At 51.6% G+C, this 17,461-nt stretch overlaps 1 protein-coding gene across 4 annotated transcripts in view; it reads left to right on the forward strand.

The window, feature by feature from the left end:
* Positions 1-17,461, forward strand: part of PI4KA (phosphatidylinositol 4-kinase alpha) — a 95,018-nt gene that overhangs the window by 23,665 nt on the left and 53,892 nt on the right. For 3 of the 4 annotated variants that reach the window (XR_010933173.1, XM_067699995.1, XM_067699996.1), the window contains exons 3-13: positions 1,667-1,760; positions 4,312-4,400; positions 6,692-6,764; positions 7,299-7,558; positions 8,036-8,102; positions 10,695-10,843; positions 12,371-12,436; positions 14,491-14,587; positions 15,693-15,884; positions 16,233-16,333; positions 17,116-17,245. Coding sequence is in view for 3 of the 4 variants with exons in the window: in XM_067699995.1 (XP_067556096.1) it covers positions 1,667-1,760; positions 4,312-4,400; positions 6,692-6,764; positions 7,299-7,558; positions 8,036-8,102; positions 10,695-10,843; positions 12,371-12,436; positions 14,491-14,587; positions 15,693-15,884; positions 16,233-16,333; positions 17,116-17,245 (1,318 nt within the window). In the remaining variant the exon portion in view is untranslated. The remainder of the gene's footprint in view (positions 1-1,666; positions 1,761-4,311; positions 4,401-6,691; positions 6,765-7,298; positions 7,559-8,035; positions 8,103-10,694; positions 10,844-12,370; positions 12,437-14,490; positions 14,588-15,692; positions 15,885-16,232; positions 16,334-17,115; positions 17,246-17,461) is intronic. The other variant, XM_067699997.1, reaches the window with a different exon arrangement.

The following is a 17,461-nucleotide window of genomic DNA, read 5'->3' on the forward strand; positions in this document are numbered from 1 at the left end:
TGCGCCTAGGGACCAGCTTTCTCGTGATCCACCTGGAGTTTGTGTTCCTTTCCTCCATCCCTGGTGGGCGCTGGCACTGGCCTCCTTTGTGCCCAGTTAGTGGGCTGCCCTGGCGGCAACCGTGGCCAGAGTAGCGGTGGTGGTGACACCATTGCAGGGTGTGTGGGGAAGAGCCTGGGCCGCTTCCTCTCTGCAGGGCCTTGGTGTGCGGCCCCTTTGGGGTCTTGTGTGTGTTAGTACACCAGTTCCCTGGGCAATTGTTGTACAGGAAAAATGGTTTTGTTTTCACTAAAGAAAGTTCTCTATTTATTTTGGTTACCTATTGTGGCATAAAAGTTACCCTAAAGTTGGTGGCTTAATTACCCCAAAGTTAGTTGGTTTTGTTTGGCAGAGGTTTTTGCTCATGAATCTGCAATTTAGCCAGAGCTCAGAAGAGCCCAGTCTCTGCTCCATTTGGTGTCATCTGGGGTGGCTCAAAGGCTGGCCCTGGAGTCACCTGAAGGCCCCTCCCCCACATGTGTGGGGTTGATCCTGGCCGCTGGCTGGACCTTCTCTGGGGCTCTTGGCCAGGGTCCCTCCATGTGCATGGCCTCCCTGTGTGGCCTGGGCTGTCATTTGTCACAGCATAGTGTCTGGGTTGCAAGAGTGCGTGTCCTGAGAAAGAGCCGGGGGAAGTGGCTCTGCCATCTCTGAGCTAGCCTGGGAAGTCAGGCTCGTTCATTCTACTTTCTACATGCAGCTATCCCTCGGCGTCTTCGGGGGATTGGCTCCGGGACCCCTTGCAGGTACCACAGTCCAAGGATGCTCCAGTCTTCCATATAAAATGGTGTAGTACTGTCGGCTCTTTGTATCCACGGACGTGGAACCCTTGGATACGGAGGTCTGACTGTACACTAGAAGCAAGTCACCAAGGCAGCTCTGTTTTCAGGGGACGCAAATTTGACTCTGCCTTTTGGTGAAAGGAGTGTGGCAGAATTTGCAACCATGTATTCAAAGCCACATGTTTTTTCAGCGTTTCAGAACATCAGATAGTGTCCCCTTCTCTGGAGCACACTTGTCCTTCACGGGGGCAGCCGCATGTAGGGAGACAGCCAGGAGAGCTAGTGGTGGAAGGTTATGAACTCTATGCTGATTGGCTAGTTTGGAAACTAGATGAAAGTAATTTTTCCATTGGCTAACGTTGGCTATAAAGTCTAATGCTCAAAAAAAAAAAAAAAAAGTCTAATGCTCAATTTGAGAGGAGCAAAAGGAAACATGAAGCCGAAAATTTATGAAAGGAAGGGAAGAGCACAAGGGCCGTGAACAACAGAAAGAAGCATCACCAAGTTTGTAAGCTGCTCTCCAGTCTGGAGGATGTGGTCCTGAGGTTTGGGTTTGGGGACTTTAAACACCTGGCAGGAGGCAGTTCTGAGTGTGTGCACACGTGTCTTCTTCTGGAGGGCAGAGCCAGGCTGGACCCTGAGCAGCAGAGGGCATGTGTCGGCCTTCCTGTTGGCCGTAGGGACGCTGCCCGCCATGTGCAGCAGGAAGGGTGCGACGCTGTGCAAACGCCCTTCTCTGAGATGATCAGGATGTGGATGTGCTTTGTTTTGGGCTCAGTCTGTGCTAAAAAGCTACCAATCGTGTACTTAATTAAATGTATTTTTTTTTTTTTTTTTTTTTTTAGCACAAAGATTCTGTGGTTCCTTACCTTCTTCGACTTCTTAAAGGTCTTCCGAAAGTGTATTGGGTAGAAGAAAGCACAGCTCGGAAAGGCAGAGGTAGTTTTGCTTAAAGTTTTCCTGAATGCGAGGAAGCATCTGTGTGTTTCCCGTCTGCGAGGATTGAATGTTTAATCACACTAACGCGGCAGTTAGGATGCTTCTAGCTGGTTCCACTCCTGTGCCTGCAGCACTAGCGCTTTCTCACGTTGCCCAGAGCCCTGGGCGGGATGAGCGGAGCTGAGCAGGACCACGGGGACCCTCAGGAACCTTTGCTTATGTCCCATTGGCTGCCCTGGGTCCCCTGCTGTCCCTGAGCTGGTCTGTTGCCTCAGATGGAGAGGCTCACCCTGCAGTGAGGTCAGTTCTCCAGATGGCCTGGTGGCTGCACAGAAAGGAGGGCTGAGATGGGAGTTTGGGACTCAACCACTATGTCCACTGTCAGTAGTTTTATCGCTTTGTCAATGTTGCTAAGTTTCCACTGAACTTTGCATCTTTGCAAATGGAATAAATTCATGTGTATTTCTTTTTAACTTGTATTTGATACTGATCTCTCTTTAAGGTCAAAGAGAAAGTTAGATAATCTTTTCTCTCTTCCCCTCCACTGCCCTCCCCTCCCTTCCTCCCTCCTTGCCTTCTTCCTCCTGTCCCTCCCGAAGTATTTACATAGGTCCCCTACATGCCAGGCATTGTGCTAAACGCTTATAACACTCATGATCTTGTAAACAGATTTCCCAAGACTCCAAAATCAGCTTGGAAGATCTCCAACATTTCAGAGTTCATGACCCATGAGACTGAAGTTTCCTTGTAATCTCTCTCTCTGAGTCCAAGGCCCCCACCTTCAGATCTAGCAGGGGGTTGGTGCCTGCAAAGAAGGCCCTTGTCCTTTCTGTTGGTGGCATGGCCTGAATTTGTCAGGTGGGCTCAGTCTGCTGGAGACTGTGCTGTCCTCATGAACATCCGCTTGTGCCTGCCCGTGTTCCTCTTGCCCTTTGGGTTTTCAGCATTTCTGGTGACTTACTGTACCTAAAGCTGACAGACCCCAAATTATTCAGGTGTCCTAGAATTTGAAAGACTACAGATTAAATAGAGCATTGCTGAAAAGTGAAACATCTGTGTCTACCATTGTTATCTAATTTGGGGAGAAGTAGAATACTAGAAAGTGTTGATCCTATTTTATTTCAAAACAAATATCACTTCTGTATACTTGGACTCATTCGAATGAGTTTTTTAGCATTATTTAAACATTGTTAGGGACTTTCCTGGTGGCGCAGTGGTTAAATATCTACCTGCTAATGCAGGGGACACAGGTTCAAGCCCTGGTCCGGGAAGGTCCCACATGTTGCGGAGCAGCTGGGCCCGTGCACCACAACTACTGAGCCTGTGCTCTAGAGCCCGCGAGCCAGAACTACTGAAGCCTGCATGCCTAGAGCCCGTGCTCCGCAACAAGAGAAGCCACCACAGTGAGAAGCCCACACACCACAACAAAGAGTAGCCCCCGCTCACCGCAAGTAGAGAAAGCCCACACGCAGCAATGAAGACCCAACGCAGCCAAAAATAAATAAATAAAAAATAGATAAATTTATTAAAAAAAAACATTGTTAGAGATATATAAATTTCCAATTATCGGGTAATATTTCAGTCTCCTAGTTTCTATTAAGGCAATATCATTTATGCTTTGATAAACCCCATAGCAGTAGTTCTTAAAGGGCCATCCCTGGGCCAGCAGCATCAGCACCCTGGGAACTTGTCAGAAAGGAGATTCTCAGACCCCACATTGGAGCTACTGAGTTAGGAACTCTGGGCCCGGGAGTCAGGCAGACTGCGTTTCAACAAGCCCTCCTGGTGGTCCCGGCCACGCTCAAGCTTGAGAAGGACCTAGAGCTGCATTTAAGAATCACGTGTGCGGAAGTAGACACGCAGTGGTCGTCTGCTCTGTGTGTGTGTGTCTTTGAGTCAGTGCTCAACGTTCAAAATTGGTTAAATGTTTAATAGTGATTGGACCTCCTCGGCAGCAGGTCTAAACTTCCCAAAGTGCAGAAGTGGTGCTTCACTTGTGGTCTTTTGGGTGTAGTGCTCCCTTCTTGACCTTGAGGCTCTGCTTCTGAGAATCTCTGTACTGGCAGGCTCAGTCAGGGAAGGGCTTAAAAACCTACGAGGAATAGAGCACATCTCTGGGTGCTCTTCTGAGGATTTTCTCCACCTGTCAAGAAAAAAGGAAAAAAAACATCAATTCAGTTTAAAGTGATAGTAATTGGTGTTTGACAGTTAGCCTCCATGGAACATCTCCCATAGTCTTACCAAGATTGATTTCCCAATTTTATTTAGGTCGGGAATAAAACATGGAATCTGTCATGTTGAGAGGCTCTGTAATCTCAGACTATAAATTGGCTCAGCAAACATTTCAATTTCTTGAACCAAAACATTTTATTACAAGGAAGGCAGGGGTGTTTCTCAGCGAACACCTTGGGCCCATATCTGTTCTCTGGAAGCTCATCCTTACGAGAGCGGCCTCCACTGTAAGCAGGTCCTTGGCAGCCATGTGAGAGGGAACAGCCAGATGGGGTGGCTGGTCAGTGTGATGATCTGATTCCTGTCTTTCTGCCTCCAGGCACCCTCCCAGTGGCTGAGAGCTTCAGCTTCTGCTTGGTCACTTTGCTGTCTGACGTGGCTTATAGGGACCCTTCCCTCAGGGATGAGGTAAGTGTGTGGTGACTTGGTGTGTGTTTCTTTAAGATCTGAGAGTCCCAAAGTGATGACAGGGCAAAAAAAAAAAAGTGATTGGATTGTTTATGTTGATTTATTTCATACCGTTAGTCACACACATGAGAAATGTTAAATCCTGCTTGCAGTGCTTAGTCCCCTGTGACCTCCCGAGTCTTATCTCGTTCAGCTTTTCCAATTGCCCTGTGAGGTGGCCAGCAAAAGTTCACACGTCCTCCTGCCTCCATGCTGGGGACTGACGTTCATAGGAGAAGATTTTCTGGAAAGCTGGAGCCGTTCCTTCAAAGGCTCCAGTTTTTTTAGTTTTAGTTTATTTTGTTGGAAATGTTACTTAAATGTATTTCATATTTCTCTCCTTTTATTTATTTATTTATTTTTGGCTGCATTGGGTCTTCGTTGCTGCGAGAGGGCTTTCTCTAGTTGCAGCGAGTGGGGGCTACTCTTCATTGTGGTGCATGGGCTTTTCATTATGGTGGCTTCTCTTGTTTCGGAGCATGGGCTCTAGGCGCATGGGCTTCAGTAGTTGCAGCACACGGGCTCAGTAGTTGTGGCTTGTGGACTCTAGAGCGTGGGCTTAGTAGTTGTGGCACACAGGCCTAGTAGCTCCACAGCATGTGAGATCTTCCCGGACCAAGGCTCAAACCTGTGTCTCCTGCTTTGGCAGGAGGATTCTTTTTTTTTTTTTTTTTTTTTTTTTTTTAGAAGGAAGGTTTTCTTTATTTTTTTTTTTTGCGGTACGCGGGCCTCTCACTCTGGTGGCCTCTCCCGTTGCGGAGCACAGGCTCCGGACGCGCAGGCTTAGCGGCCACGGCTCACGGGCCCAGCTGCTCCGCGGCATGTGGGATCTTCCTGGACTGGGCACGAACCCGTGTCCCCTGCATCGGCAGGCGGACTCTCAACCACTGCACCACCAGGGAAGCCCTGGCAGGCGGATTCTTAACCACTGCGCCACCAGAAAAGCCCCCCTGTATCTTTTTTAATTTTTAAAATCTCTTTCCTTACTATCACATTGTAAATTCTGTGTCCCTATTTCTGCCATTATGTTGGTCTCCACCCTTCTTTCTTAGTTTAGGTTCTTTATTTACTTGTGGGTTGGCTAAAGAGATAACTAGATACGTTAGAATCACATATTATTTAAAAAGCTAACAGGGCTTTTCTATCAGTAACACCTATTGAAATAGGTCACCACAGAAGATGGTGGCATAACTTTAATACGTGAAATGGACGAAACTTTGCTTTCCAGGTCCTCACTGTTCCACATCATTTGACAGTAGCAAAACGTGAGCAGTTTGGTGATGAACAAGTCACCTCAGACCAACTTCATTTTTCTGCCTGGATTCCCCAAGACTGGAAGTGGGGGAGGTGAGAGGGACTCGGTCTGGGTGCTCTTCATCAGGGCCTGGACCACGCCTCTCCTGACATCCTGGGTCAGCAGTGTAGCGGAGGGCAGGGTTTGCAGAGCCACCTGAAGGACCACCCCAGGGGCACCTGGCAGGAGTCTCTGGTCGCCTGCCCCCTGCAGTGGAAGCTGAACAGCTAGGACCAGCCAGGACTGGGGATGAAAATCCTGAAAGCAAGTCAGTCTTGTCTGTAGATGATTCAGATGCCAAGCTGGGAATCGAGGACCTTCGCAGTGAACTGAAGCTTATGCCCTGAGCTTTTGTGGGACTCAGTGACAGGCAAAAAAAATACCAGCCCTGCGGGTGGAGGGGCACAGCTTGAGGCAGCATGTGTGAGAGACACTTAAGGATTTCATTTCTCTGTAAGTTCATGGAGCCAGCAGTGTGAAGGGCTGCTGGAAAGCCAGTGTCATGTCCACAGACGTCTGGGGTCCGTGCTGAGTCTGGTGATTACTCGGGGAGATCCCCAGCATCGCTGGAATAGTAGTGTGTTTTGTCTGAACACTGCAGTTGGAGATGGTTTCTTACACACTGAGCTATAGTGGAATCAGGCAGGCCATCAGCAAGGACTTGAATCATAAGGAACGGATGGAAAGAACCAGGGGTGTTGAGCTGTGAAGAGAGATTGGGGGCCTGTCACCTGTTTCCAGAGTTAGGAGGCCTGTGGACCAGCCAGAGAGGGAGGGTTCTGTCCACAGAAGGTCTGTTGCCTGACCCCTCTGCAGAGCTTCCGTGCAGGGGGTTATGGATCAGGAATGAGGTTGGACAAGAGAATGTCTAAAGTTCCCTCTAGTTCTGAATTAATTTTGTGATATTTATCTGATTTTGTTTATAAGTTTGTGTGTTATGTTTCCTTGGCTATTCCAGATTTTAGAGGCGCTTTTGCAGGTTTTGCATGTCCTTTTGGGAATGTGCCAGGCCTTGGAGATTCAAGAGAAAGGTATGTTTTCTTTTTATCGTTTGTGATTATCCTTCCCCTTGCTTTTCCCAGTCTTCAGATTTTCTGTTCTTTGCAACCAGTGTATCTGGTGGACGTGACCTTTGCTGCATGTTAGCTGAGAGCCCACGTGGGGTCATGAGCACAGGTCTGCTGCCTGAATGCTGGGCCACTTCCCCCTCTGGGGCTCGGTTTCTTCACCTGTAACATGTCTGAAAGTCATTTTTCTTCTGGTGTGAGGCTACCAATCTGCTCCCAGAAGGACTAAATGCACTGATTAAGTCCCGTAAGGGAGCCTGCTCAGGTGACGTGGCTGAGGGACTGATTTGGAGGTGCTGTGCGTGGTTAAGACCTCCCACCCACAGGCCGTGTCTGCAGCCGTGGTTGAGGATGGATGGAAAATACTGCCGGTCAGTGCCTGGGCTTGGCCCTGTTGCCATGGCTAGTTCTGGCCCTTGGACTTGCTGGTGGGGGGCTCTGAGATGGGTGGTCCCAGGTCCCCAGGTGGTGCTGCCACGGCTTCCCTCTGCCTTCCAGAATACCTCTGCAAGTATGCGGTCCCGTGCCTCATAGGAATCTCCCGCGCATTTGGGCGTTACAGCAACACGGAAGAGTCCCTCCTGTCCAGGCTCTTCCCCAGAGTCCCTCCTCATTCCCTCCACGTCCCCGAGGAGCTGGAAGGTGTACGGAGGCGGTCCTTCAACGACTTTCGCTCCATCCTCCCCAGCAACCTGCTGGCGGTGTGTCAGGAGGGCACCCTGAAGAGAAAGGCCAGCAGCGTGTCCAGCATCTCGCAGGTGGGGCCATGCGCCCAGACGGACAGGGGACGGGGGCTTGTTAGGTGCCCACTTGCATGTAGTTTGAGGGAACTTGGGGAACGTGAAGGATTCTCATTAGAGTTCTCTTTAATTCAAAGGTTGCCTTGTCCTTTTTAAGATTTATAAGTGAGTCATCTCCTGGGAGGTGAAGTGTTTGGGCACCAGCTCTTTTCTGAGTGCAAGACAGTTGGTGCCTGTAGAGAATATGTCATTGACTCATGGAGAAAGACAGGGACACAAAACACTGAGAATAGTCTGGCTCAGTCATCAGGTGTAGAATATATGGCTAGACACAAGAATTTAGAATTACAGTAGAGAACCTGTAGCCAGGATGGGCTTCAGCGAGGAGGTGGGGCTGAACCAGGGCTCTGGCCAGCAGAGGGAGCCTTGTCTGAGACAGATCTGACTGAGGTCTGACTGGCCTTTCTTATCTGTGCGTGTGGTTGTGTGTTTCAGGTCAGCCCTGAACGAGGGGTGCCCCCTCCCAGCTCCCCTGGAGGATCCACCTTTCACTACTTCGAAGGTGGGCTTCGCCTTTCTGCTGACCGAGCCCCCAGGCACTGCTGTTGTGCATCTTGAGTGTCAAGCTTTTAGAAAGCATTTATTTTCTATTTTTGATTAAACTTCTTAAACTTGAATCTAAAAATATTTCAAACATAGAGAAAAGTGCAGACAATAATATACAGGACCCCAAATGCCTGCCATCTGAATCTTAGTACATTAACCTGTGAAAGCACTGCTTTTCAGGTGGAAATACTAGCGGTGGGTCCTTCTTTTGTTTCTTGTTGTTTAAGGTCATTAAGTGTGTGGATAACATTAAAGAACATAGTAATGAGACTGCATGTAATCCCTTATGTTTAATGAGTAATACTTTCTGTAGAGCTTTGCTGTTCACAAAGGACTTTCAGGTAATTTACTGAATTTGATTCGTGTGGCAGCTCTGTGCAGTGTCAGACACTTGTTACAATAGCCTTCACCTTCTCCTCAAAGGAAGTAAGATGCAGATTGTGGGGAGGAAGTGGGGAAACAAGACCTCCACACCTCATGGCACCATCCGTTCCATTATCAGTGCCACCCCTGCATAAATCCCAAATCTTACACCTGTGGTTCCTGCAGCTCTGCCTTTTGCCTCCTTTTGTGTCCACCACGCACTGGGTCAGCCACGCAGGATGTCATCCTCATGTCGTGGTGTGTGTCCGGGTCACAGACTTCTTGCCTTCTCTTATGACTATCATTATTTTTTACAATAAACTGTTATGTCCTTAAGGTGAACGACATGATGGTTTGATATACATAAATGTGGTGAGGTGGTTACTGCAGTCAAGCCATTAACTATACATCTCCTCACATAGTCACCATTGTGTGTGTGCGTGTGTGGTTAGAGCACCTCCTCTCTCAGCGCATTTCTAGCATCCAGCACGGTGTAATTAGCTCTCTGGACTCAGCCCACATAACGGTCATCTCCCCATTTCCCCACCTCCCGCCCCGGTCACCACACTCTCTGCTCCCATGTCTTTGAGTTTTTTAGATTCCACATATAAGTGAGATTGTGCAGTTTTTTTCTTTCTGTAACTGGCTTACTTCCCTCAGCATAATGCCCTCCAGGAATATTATTCAGCCTTAGGAAAGGAGATCCTGCCATTTGTGACAACGTGGATGAACCTGTATGTGATGCTGAGTGAGATAAGCCGGTCACACGGGTGCATATATAATGGAAAACACATGGAGCATGTGTGTTCATGCACACTGTACATATACATGTTTTATGTAGTTTTCACACACATTTCATGCGCGCACACACACGCCCTTCCCACCTTCTCCCCACCTGTTCCCTTTAATTTGGCCTCACCCCACCCCCCGTCCAGCCCCCTCTGTGGCTTCACCGTGTTGGCCTCCAGCGTCTCAGCTCCTCTCAGTATTGTTGCCCCCGCTCTGTTGTAAGCTGCCTCCTGGTGTCATGGCTCTTAACCTGTAAAAAGGTGTAATTCTTTTTTTGTTGTTGTTCTCACATGTCTGGGTGGAAAATATTAGGACATGATTCTACCTAAGCTTTGACCTGAAACACCCCAGTGAGAGGCAACCCTCCCCAAGGATTTGCAATCCAGCTTTTACTTCTTTTTTTAATTGAAATATAGTTGATTTATAATGTTGTATTAGTTTCTGATATATAGCACAGTGATTCAGTTATACATATATATTATATTTTTTTTCAGATTCTTTTCCATTATGGTTTATTACAGGATATTGACTGTAGTTCCCTGTGTTATTCAGTAGGACCTTGTTGTTTACCTATCTCACATAGAGTAATTTGTATCTGCTGCTCCCAAATTCCTAATTTATCCCTCCCCCACCCCCTTTCCCCTTTAGTAACTGTAAGCTTGTTTTCTATGTCTGTGAGTCTGTTTCTGTTTTGTGAATAAGTTCATTTGTGTCATGTTTTTTAGACTCCACATATAAGTGGTATCATAACGATATTTGTCTTTCTCTGTCTGACTTACTTCACTTAGTAACTTAGTATGATGATCTGTAGGTCCATCCATGTTGCTGCAAATGGCATTATTTCATTCTTTTTTATGGCTAAGTAGTATTCCGTTGTATATATACGTACCACATCTTTTTTTTTTTTTTTTTTTTTTTTTTTTGCGGTACGCGGGCCTCTCACTGTTGTGGCCTCTACTGTTGCGGAGCACAGGCTCCAGACGTGCAGGCTCAGCGGCCATGGCTCACGGGCCCAGCCGCTCCGCGGCATGTGGGATCTTCCTGGACCGGGGCACGAACCCGTGTCCCCTGCATCGGCAGGCGGACTCTCAACCACTGCGCCACCAGGGAAGCCCCCACGTCTTCTTTATCCATTCATGTGTCAATGGACGTTTAGGTTGTTTCCATGTCTTAGCTATTGTGTATAGTGCTGCTATGAACGTTGGGGTGCATGTATCTTTTGTATTAGAATTTTCTCTGGATATATGCCCAGGAGTGGGATTGCTGAATCATATCAGCCTTTACTTCACATGGAATTTGAGTGTAAACAAAAGCAAAATCGATACCGTTGTTGGTTCTTGAGGGAGTATCTGGGTCTCATACTCCCACGACTGACTTTCTGGTTTTGCCCCATCAGCCTCTTACTTGCCTGATGGGAGTGCCCTGGAGCCCGACTACTACTTCTCCACCATCAGCTCCAGCTTCTCCGTTTCTCCTCTTTTCAATGGCATCACTTACAAGGAGTTCAGTATTCCCCTGGAGATGCTCCGGGAACTCGTAAACCTGGTAAGCATAGCCTTGATGGATAGATGGACCACGGGTATATCAACCAGTGGAATTGCTAGTTGTGTCAGCCTATATTTCACAGCACAGCTTGGTAGTCACAGTTTTCAGATTAAAGAGGGAAGGAGGGTCACATTCTCGGAGTTGCTGTGCGGCATGTTCTCATTTGTCCCTGCAGCCGCCACGTGGGGCGTGGCCATGCGTCCCCTTGTTAGAGGTGAGGAAGTTGGTGTCAAGTACTTTAAGGGCTAAGGGCAGGGCCCAGGCTCAGGCTGTGGTCCGACCCCAAGCCCACCTGCTCTTGCACTTGACCCAGCTCAGGGGCTGCTCTGTTTGGAGTAATACAGAGCTAATGTTTCCTGTCTGGGGACCTCTGTGTGATCTTTGCAGTCACATCAGAGATGCCGTTGTCTGAGTCCTGGAGTGGCTGGGCCTGTGACCCACCCCTGAAGTTGCCATGCTTGTACCAGGGTGCTGCATGGTGGATTTGGGTGGGCCAGGACAGACTCCAAAGACAGGGCTTTCTGCTTTGGAACGAATGAGAGAGAAGAAGAAGGTCGGGGTGAGGCGGGGGCCGGGGACGTGGCGCTTGCCTGTGAGGAGTGTGAACAGAAATGGCCCAGAGGTGGTGGCTACGGGTGGAGAAGCAAGAAGATGACCCAGTGTCGGCGGGCAGGGTGGAGCCAGGGTGAGCTGCTCAGTAGCCGGCTGTCCTGAGACCCCCCAGCCGGCCATGCTGTCAGTGTCCCGACGGGACAGCAGCTCTTTAGGGTCGTGTCAAGAGATTCCAGTTGAAGGCTGGATGTCTTGGGTCGTTCAGGGGAATTTGTTTTTCAGTTTTTTTTAACTTTCAAGGTTAGGTTTTTTTCTAAACCATTTTTAAATTTCTTCTCCTGGCATGTCGTTTATCATTATCCATATGTTTTAAAAATAACCTTACAGCACTGTAGTGTGGTGGCAGTTTTCTCAGGCGGTTCTTAGTCGGCAGAACAGTTCTTCCTGTCCTGAGCACTGGTACAGAGTGGGGCCAGGGTGGGGGTGGCCAGTGCTCCTGTGAGGAATTCGCAGTGTGTGCTGCAGCGCCCAGAAGAGCCAGCGCCCTGGCCTGGGGAAGGGGCATCGTTGGCGCCTGGGGACCGGCTGTGATGGGGGTCTACCATGTCTGGGAGGGGCCTCGGGGGGGAAAAGTCAGTCTTGCCTGGAGTCTCAGCGCTTTCGCTTCCTGGAAATGGAAACCTCATGTACCCAGATTTGAGGGAGTTGGTTCCTTTTCTGTTTTTATTTCATTCCCATCTGTGGTAAGAAAGAAGTTCTAGGTGATGGCAGGATTAGGGACATTTGTGTGTGTATTGGAGCCTTGAGGCTCCAGTGATGTGCTTATTGTTGGCCTCTTATTTCCATCCATTTTTCACTGTGAGCTTGTGATATGGTTTCATACGTCAGCACGATTTGTTCTTCAGTGGAATGAGCTGGCACTCCTGTCTCCCCCTATGTGTGCCAGGTGCTCACGAGGTCTCGTTTCCCTTGCAGGTGAAGAAGATTGTTGAGGAGCCTGTTCTCAAGTCCCTGGATGCAGTCGTAGCCAGCGTGATGGAGGTACGTACTCTCTGTGAGGGCATCACGCCGAGATCACCTGCCGGGCACACCTGTGTCGGGGGAGTGGTGAGGGTTTGCAGTGGGTGGGGTGGGGCCACCAGAGTGAGGGAGAGGCTCGCCCTGAGACTTCTGCGTACGTTCCAGTGACGACAGCACACCTGCCGCCCAAGGCCTTGCCCTGTGCCTGGCTCCTTTAGATGTGTCCCCTACCGGTGCCCCGTCCTGGCCCCTGAGCACTGGTCAGGGTCTCTACTTCACAGGTGAAAGCAGAGGTTCGGGGAGGACTAACTGGTGCCCGCGTCCCATGGTCAGCATGGGAGCTGGATTGTGGCCTGGGCCCCAACTCTGCTCCATTGTGGTCCTTGCCCCCACGGTGCCTGCAGAGCCACTGCCAGGGCTCGGTACACACCTCTCATCAGTCCAGGCACTGCAGGCCGTGGCTTGTGAGTGTGAGGGGTGTGTACTCAGGCATCTTCTGTCCTTAGCATGTTTGGAACCAAGGCCTACAGCTTTATTTATAAAATCATTAAATGTCGCTGCTGGGAGGCCTCAAAGTCCCTGGGAACATTTGGGTCAGCCCCCTTTTGTCAGGGTCCAGAGAGATCACCGATTTCCAGACTGATGGCTGCTGTGGCCATGTGCTGGGCTCAGATTCCTTGTTAAGCCTGGCATTCTTTCTCTCATCCGATAATAAGACATGCAGCGCCTGGCACCACCAGGCTCAGTTATGAAGCGGGAAGGGTACCACCAGGGACCTCCCTATGCTGCAGGCCACAGCTCCTGCCCTGCATGCGCTCCACCCCGCTGTCTGCGGGCATTAGGTGTGTGGCCGGTCACTTGCCAGCTGGTCCGCAGCCCTCCTGCCTGTGGGCCTGAGCTCTCACTGTGCTTGCTCTCAGAGGTGTCCTGGTGTCCTTTGTCGGTGTGGGGTCGTGTGACCCTGGGCAAACCAGGAGGCCAGGGCTGGAGCTGGGCTGGCAGGCACAGCAGCCAGACGTGTTGGGCCCGAGTGCCGTCCGTGGTGAAGAGCTGGCTTGGGTCCTGAGGGGAGAGGAATGCCAGGAACATGGGGCTTTGGGGCCCTTTTCCCCGTGGAACAGAGCAGTTTCTCATATTTTGTTTCATAATTTGGACTTTAGTGTAAATGTCCATTTGAAGAATTGGTTTTGTGGCTAAATAAAAGCTCGAACCCGAGTCACTGCAGGATAATCCTCCTCCTCATCCACCTTCACTGGCAGTGACCGTGCTTATTATGTGCCAGATGTGACTCCCTCTCCTTGAACCCACGGCACACCCACTCTCAGCCGGGAGGACAGAGGCTGGCAGGGCCTTCATCACACAGCTCTGGGGCCCTGGGGCCGGGCTGCACCGCCCAGGTTCCTCCCTCCTTGCTCTGGGGTGGGACCCCTGCTCACCTTAACCTCAGCCAGTGTCACATCTGCCCTGCAGGGAGTCATGAGGACTGTGCCTGTAGGGCCATTCGCGCAGCGCCCTCTGATGGCACCGGTGCCCATGGGACACGGCCTCCACCAGCCTCGCCCCACAGGCCCCTTCCCGCTGTGGATTTGCCTCCGCATCTGCCTTCCCCGCGCTTACCTGTGTCAGAACTTTTGTAAATCGTGCCTGTCCATTGCACTAGACTGAGGGTGCAGAAAAATTAACAGCATCTTACTCAACTCACTAGACCTCGGATGAATTTTTTTCCCCAGAAGAAAACTAGCGTCACATTTTAGATGAGATTGCTAAAGAAAATTTAAAGTGAATTTTAGTTACAAAACGTAGGCCGAATCCGAAGGTGCCCCAGCTGTCGTGTCTATGACTGAGGGGGACAGGGTGCAATGTGGTCTTGTGGCCCTGTGGCTCCTGCACCCCCACTCTCCTTGTTCAAAGATGCCTGGAGAGGGTGAGCCCTCAGTGAGAGGAAGTGGTCCATCCTCCAGGGGCCTGGGGCTGCTCCCTGCAGGCATCTCTGGGCAGTGTGAGCGTAGGAGGGAGGAGGGAATCACTGCAGTGACCGGCGGTGCCAGTCACGCGTCCCATGCCTCTACCCGCAGGCCAACCCCAGCACCGACCTCTACTACAGCGTGTTCAGCGACCCCCTCTATGTGGCCACATTCAAGATGCTACGGGACACTCTGTACTACATGAAAGGTGAGGGTGGGGTCCTGCCCTTGTGCCAGGGCCGCTTCACAGCATCTGCAAGGAACGTGGACACGTTCCTGGGAGAAGCAGGCGATGAGGGACATGCACCTGTCGTCCTGCCCCCGGTGCTGCCAGCAGCGCAGCCTCTTTGGTGGGTGTGTCTCCTCGGCTGATGTCTGACACGGACGTGTGGGGTCGTCCTGATCCCCTGGTCAGGCATACAGTCTAATGTGTCTGCCTTACATGTTTCAAAACATTAAAAAAATGAGAAAACGAGGCAGTTGTGATCTTACAACTCAGAATAATTTGTCAGTAGCGGAGCTCACACACAGAGTTAGCAGTTCCTTCCAGGCTCTCTTGTGTGTTTTAAACACAGTTTTCCTAGGCTCTTCCCTTAAGTTGCTGAATGTGCTTCATAAACAAAAGCTTTGATGACCACATGGTGTCCTGTGGGTGTCCCATAATCTCCTTAGCTGTTTTCCTGATCTGATTCCAAGCACTGCTGGGGCCTGAACCTGGTTGGGGCCACCATGAGGGCTAGGTTCCCGAAAAGCGGCAGGTGCTGGCTGCTCGGCCTGACCCCGGAGCCTGTGGCCTCCCCTAGCCAGTCTGCTGCTGGCTTTCTTGGCCAGTCTGCCCTCTGCCTGTGCCGTCTCTCGGGTCCCCTGCACTGTCCAGGCCCGAGGACGAGAGCTGGGAGAGGCTGCAGACTGGGTGCCTTCCTGTGCAGGGGGTCCTCCTCGGGCTGCATCCAGCTTTCCCACATCTGATAACTGACGCCCTTTTTAGAAAGTATCACAGGAGTACTTTTCGTTAATCAGACCAGTTCTGGTGATGGCACTCCCCAGGTTGTGTCTCGTGTTCAGGTTTGAGTGTATTGACAGCTTAAAACAAAGCATGGCTCGCATTTCGCTGGGAGGTGACCATTCTGAGTGTCAGGTAGCATGTGTGCAGGGCTGGCGTGCGTGCCCGTCCTGGCTCGCCCCAGCCCGCCCCAGCCGGCCTTCCTGGAAGCATGGTAGCCAGCAGCAGCTCCCTCTCCCTGGGTGTCTGTCGCAAGGGAAAGACCACGGCTGCTCACAGCCTGAATCTGTGCCCGCTCTCCCTCCTGCAGACCTGCCCACCTCCTTTGTGAAGGAGGTCCATGACTTCGTGCTGGAGCAGTTCAACACCAGCCAGGGGGAGCTCCAGAAGATCCTGCACGACATGGACCGGACCCACAGCGAGCTGAGCCCCCTGAAGCTGCGCTGCCATGCCAGTGCCGCCTGCGTAGACCTCATGGTGTGGGCTGTGAAGGACGAGCAGGGTGGGTTCCCCGTGCCACCGCCTGGCGTGTCCTCCGCTTATGAGGAGAGGAGGGGGCTCAGGGCGGAAGATGGTGCTGGTCCAGGAAGGTGGGGGTTCGGGGGGAGCCACGCTCAGGACACGGGACAGGGTGGGGGCTGGCAGCGGACGGATAGCCCACCCCGCAGGATGGTGTCGTCATAGCAGCAGGAAAGGAGCAGGGACGCCCACCTCCGACACTTTGTGGTGGAGCTGCTTCTCAGAGTTAGTGAGCCCGGGGTTTAGTCACGTTCTATTTTGACTGATGAAGGAGTTTTTGTGACCATTGGCCTTTGCTAAAGGTCCGTACCCTCCTCTGTTCTGAACTTAGGCGCAGAGAATCTGTGCATCAAGCTGTCTGAGAAGCTGCAGTCCAAGACATCCAGCAAGGTCATCATTGCTCACCTGCCCTTGCTCATCTGCTGTCTGCAGGTAAGTCTCACGGGCCCCGGTGGGGGTGGTTGGGGGCGCGGTGCTGACACCCGTCAGCAGGGCCTTCTTTTTTTTTTTTTTTTTTGCGGTATGCGGGCCTCCCACTGTTGTGGCCTCTCCCGTTGCGGAGCACAGGCTCCGGACGCACAGGCTCAGTGGCCATGGCTCACAGGCCCAGCCGCTCCACAGTACATGGGATCCTCCCAGACCGAGGCATGAACCCATGTCCCCTGCATCGGCAGGCGGACTCCCAACCACCGCGCCACCAGGGAAGCCCCAGCAGGGCCTTCTTGCCGTGGCCAGGCTGTGGCAGGCACCAGCAGCGAGGTCTGAGCTGCTGCCTCTAGGAACTTGAACTAGAGTCTGCTGTGGACAAGTTCAGTGCTGGGAGGCCACTGCTGACGGCCAGCAGGCTTTCTGCGAGTGGGATCCAGGCACAGCCAAGTCCTGCGTTGTGAAGGCTGCCCTGCATCTGCCGGGTGTTCCCAAGGCCTCGGACGCCAGCCTGCTGTGCCGAGACTCTGACCTTGTCCCAACCCCACTGACTTCACGTCTGCCGTTGTGTAAAAGTAATGCTTGGTGCCCTTTCTCCCCTAAGTTTCTTCTAAAAGAGATGGACACGCTTTAACAGTGAATCTCGCCTTTGGGTGGAGAGAGTCCCAACCACCCCCTTTCTGTCTTTGTGCCCCATGGCCGGGTGGCCCTTGGAAGTCTGATTGACTTGGTGTCTGAAGGGGTGGGCACCTCCCCTGCAGCCCCTGATGGCCCGCTGTGCGTTGCAGGGCCTGGGCCGCCTGTGCGAGAGGTTCCCGGTGGTGGTGCACTCGGTGACGCCATCCCTGCGGGACTTCCTGGTGGTCCCGTCCCCCGTGCTGGTGAAGCTGTACAAGTGCCACAGTCAGTACCACACAGGTAACTGGCCGAGAGGCCGCCATCCCTGGGCTGCTCCTCTGCCTTTTCCTCCCAAGGCTTCCCCTGCACAACTCTCTGGGGTGCCAGGCCTCCCTCCCGCTGCCACTGCCCCAGGCCCCGGTCCAGGCCTGCTCTTTTTGGCACCTGCCCTCTCTGGGGCATCCTGCAGTGTGCGTCCCATGTCCCAACGCTGGGCCTGGAGCTCTGTCCCCTCCG

The sequence above is a fragment of the Pseudorca crassidens genome, chromosome 12, assembly GCF_039906515.1.
Source record: "Pseudorca crassidens isolate mPseCra1 chromosome 12, mPseCra1.hap1, whole genome shotgun sequence".
Taxonomy (NCBI): Eukaryota; Metazoa; Chordata; class Mammalia; order Artiodactyla; family Delphinidae; genus Pseudorca; species Pseudorca crassidens.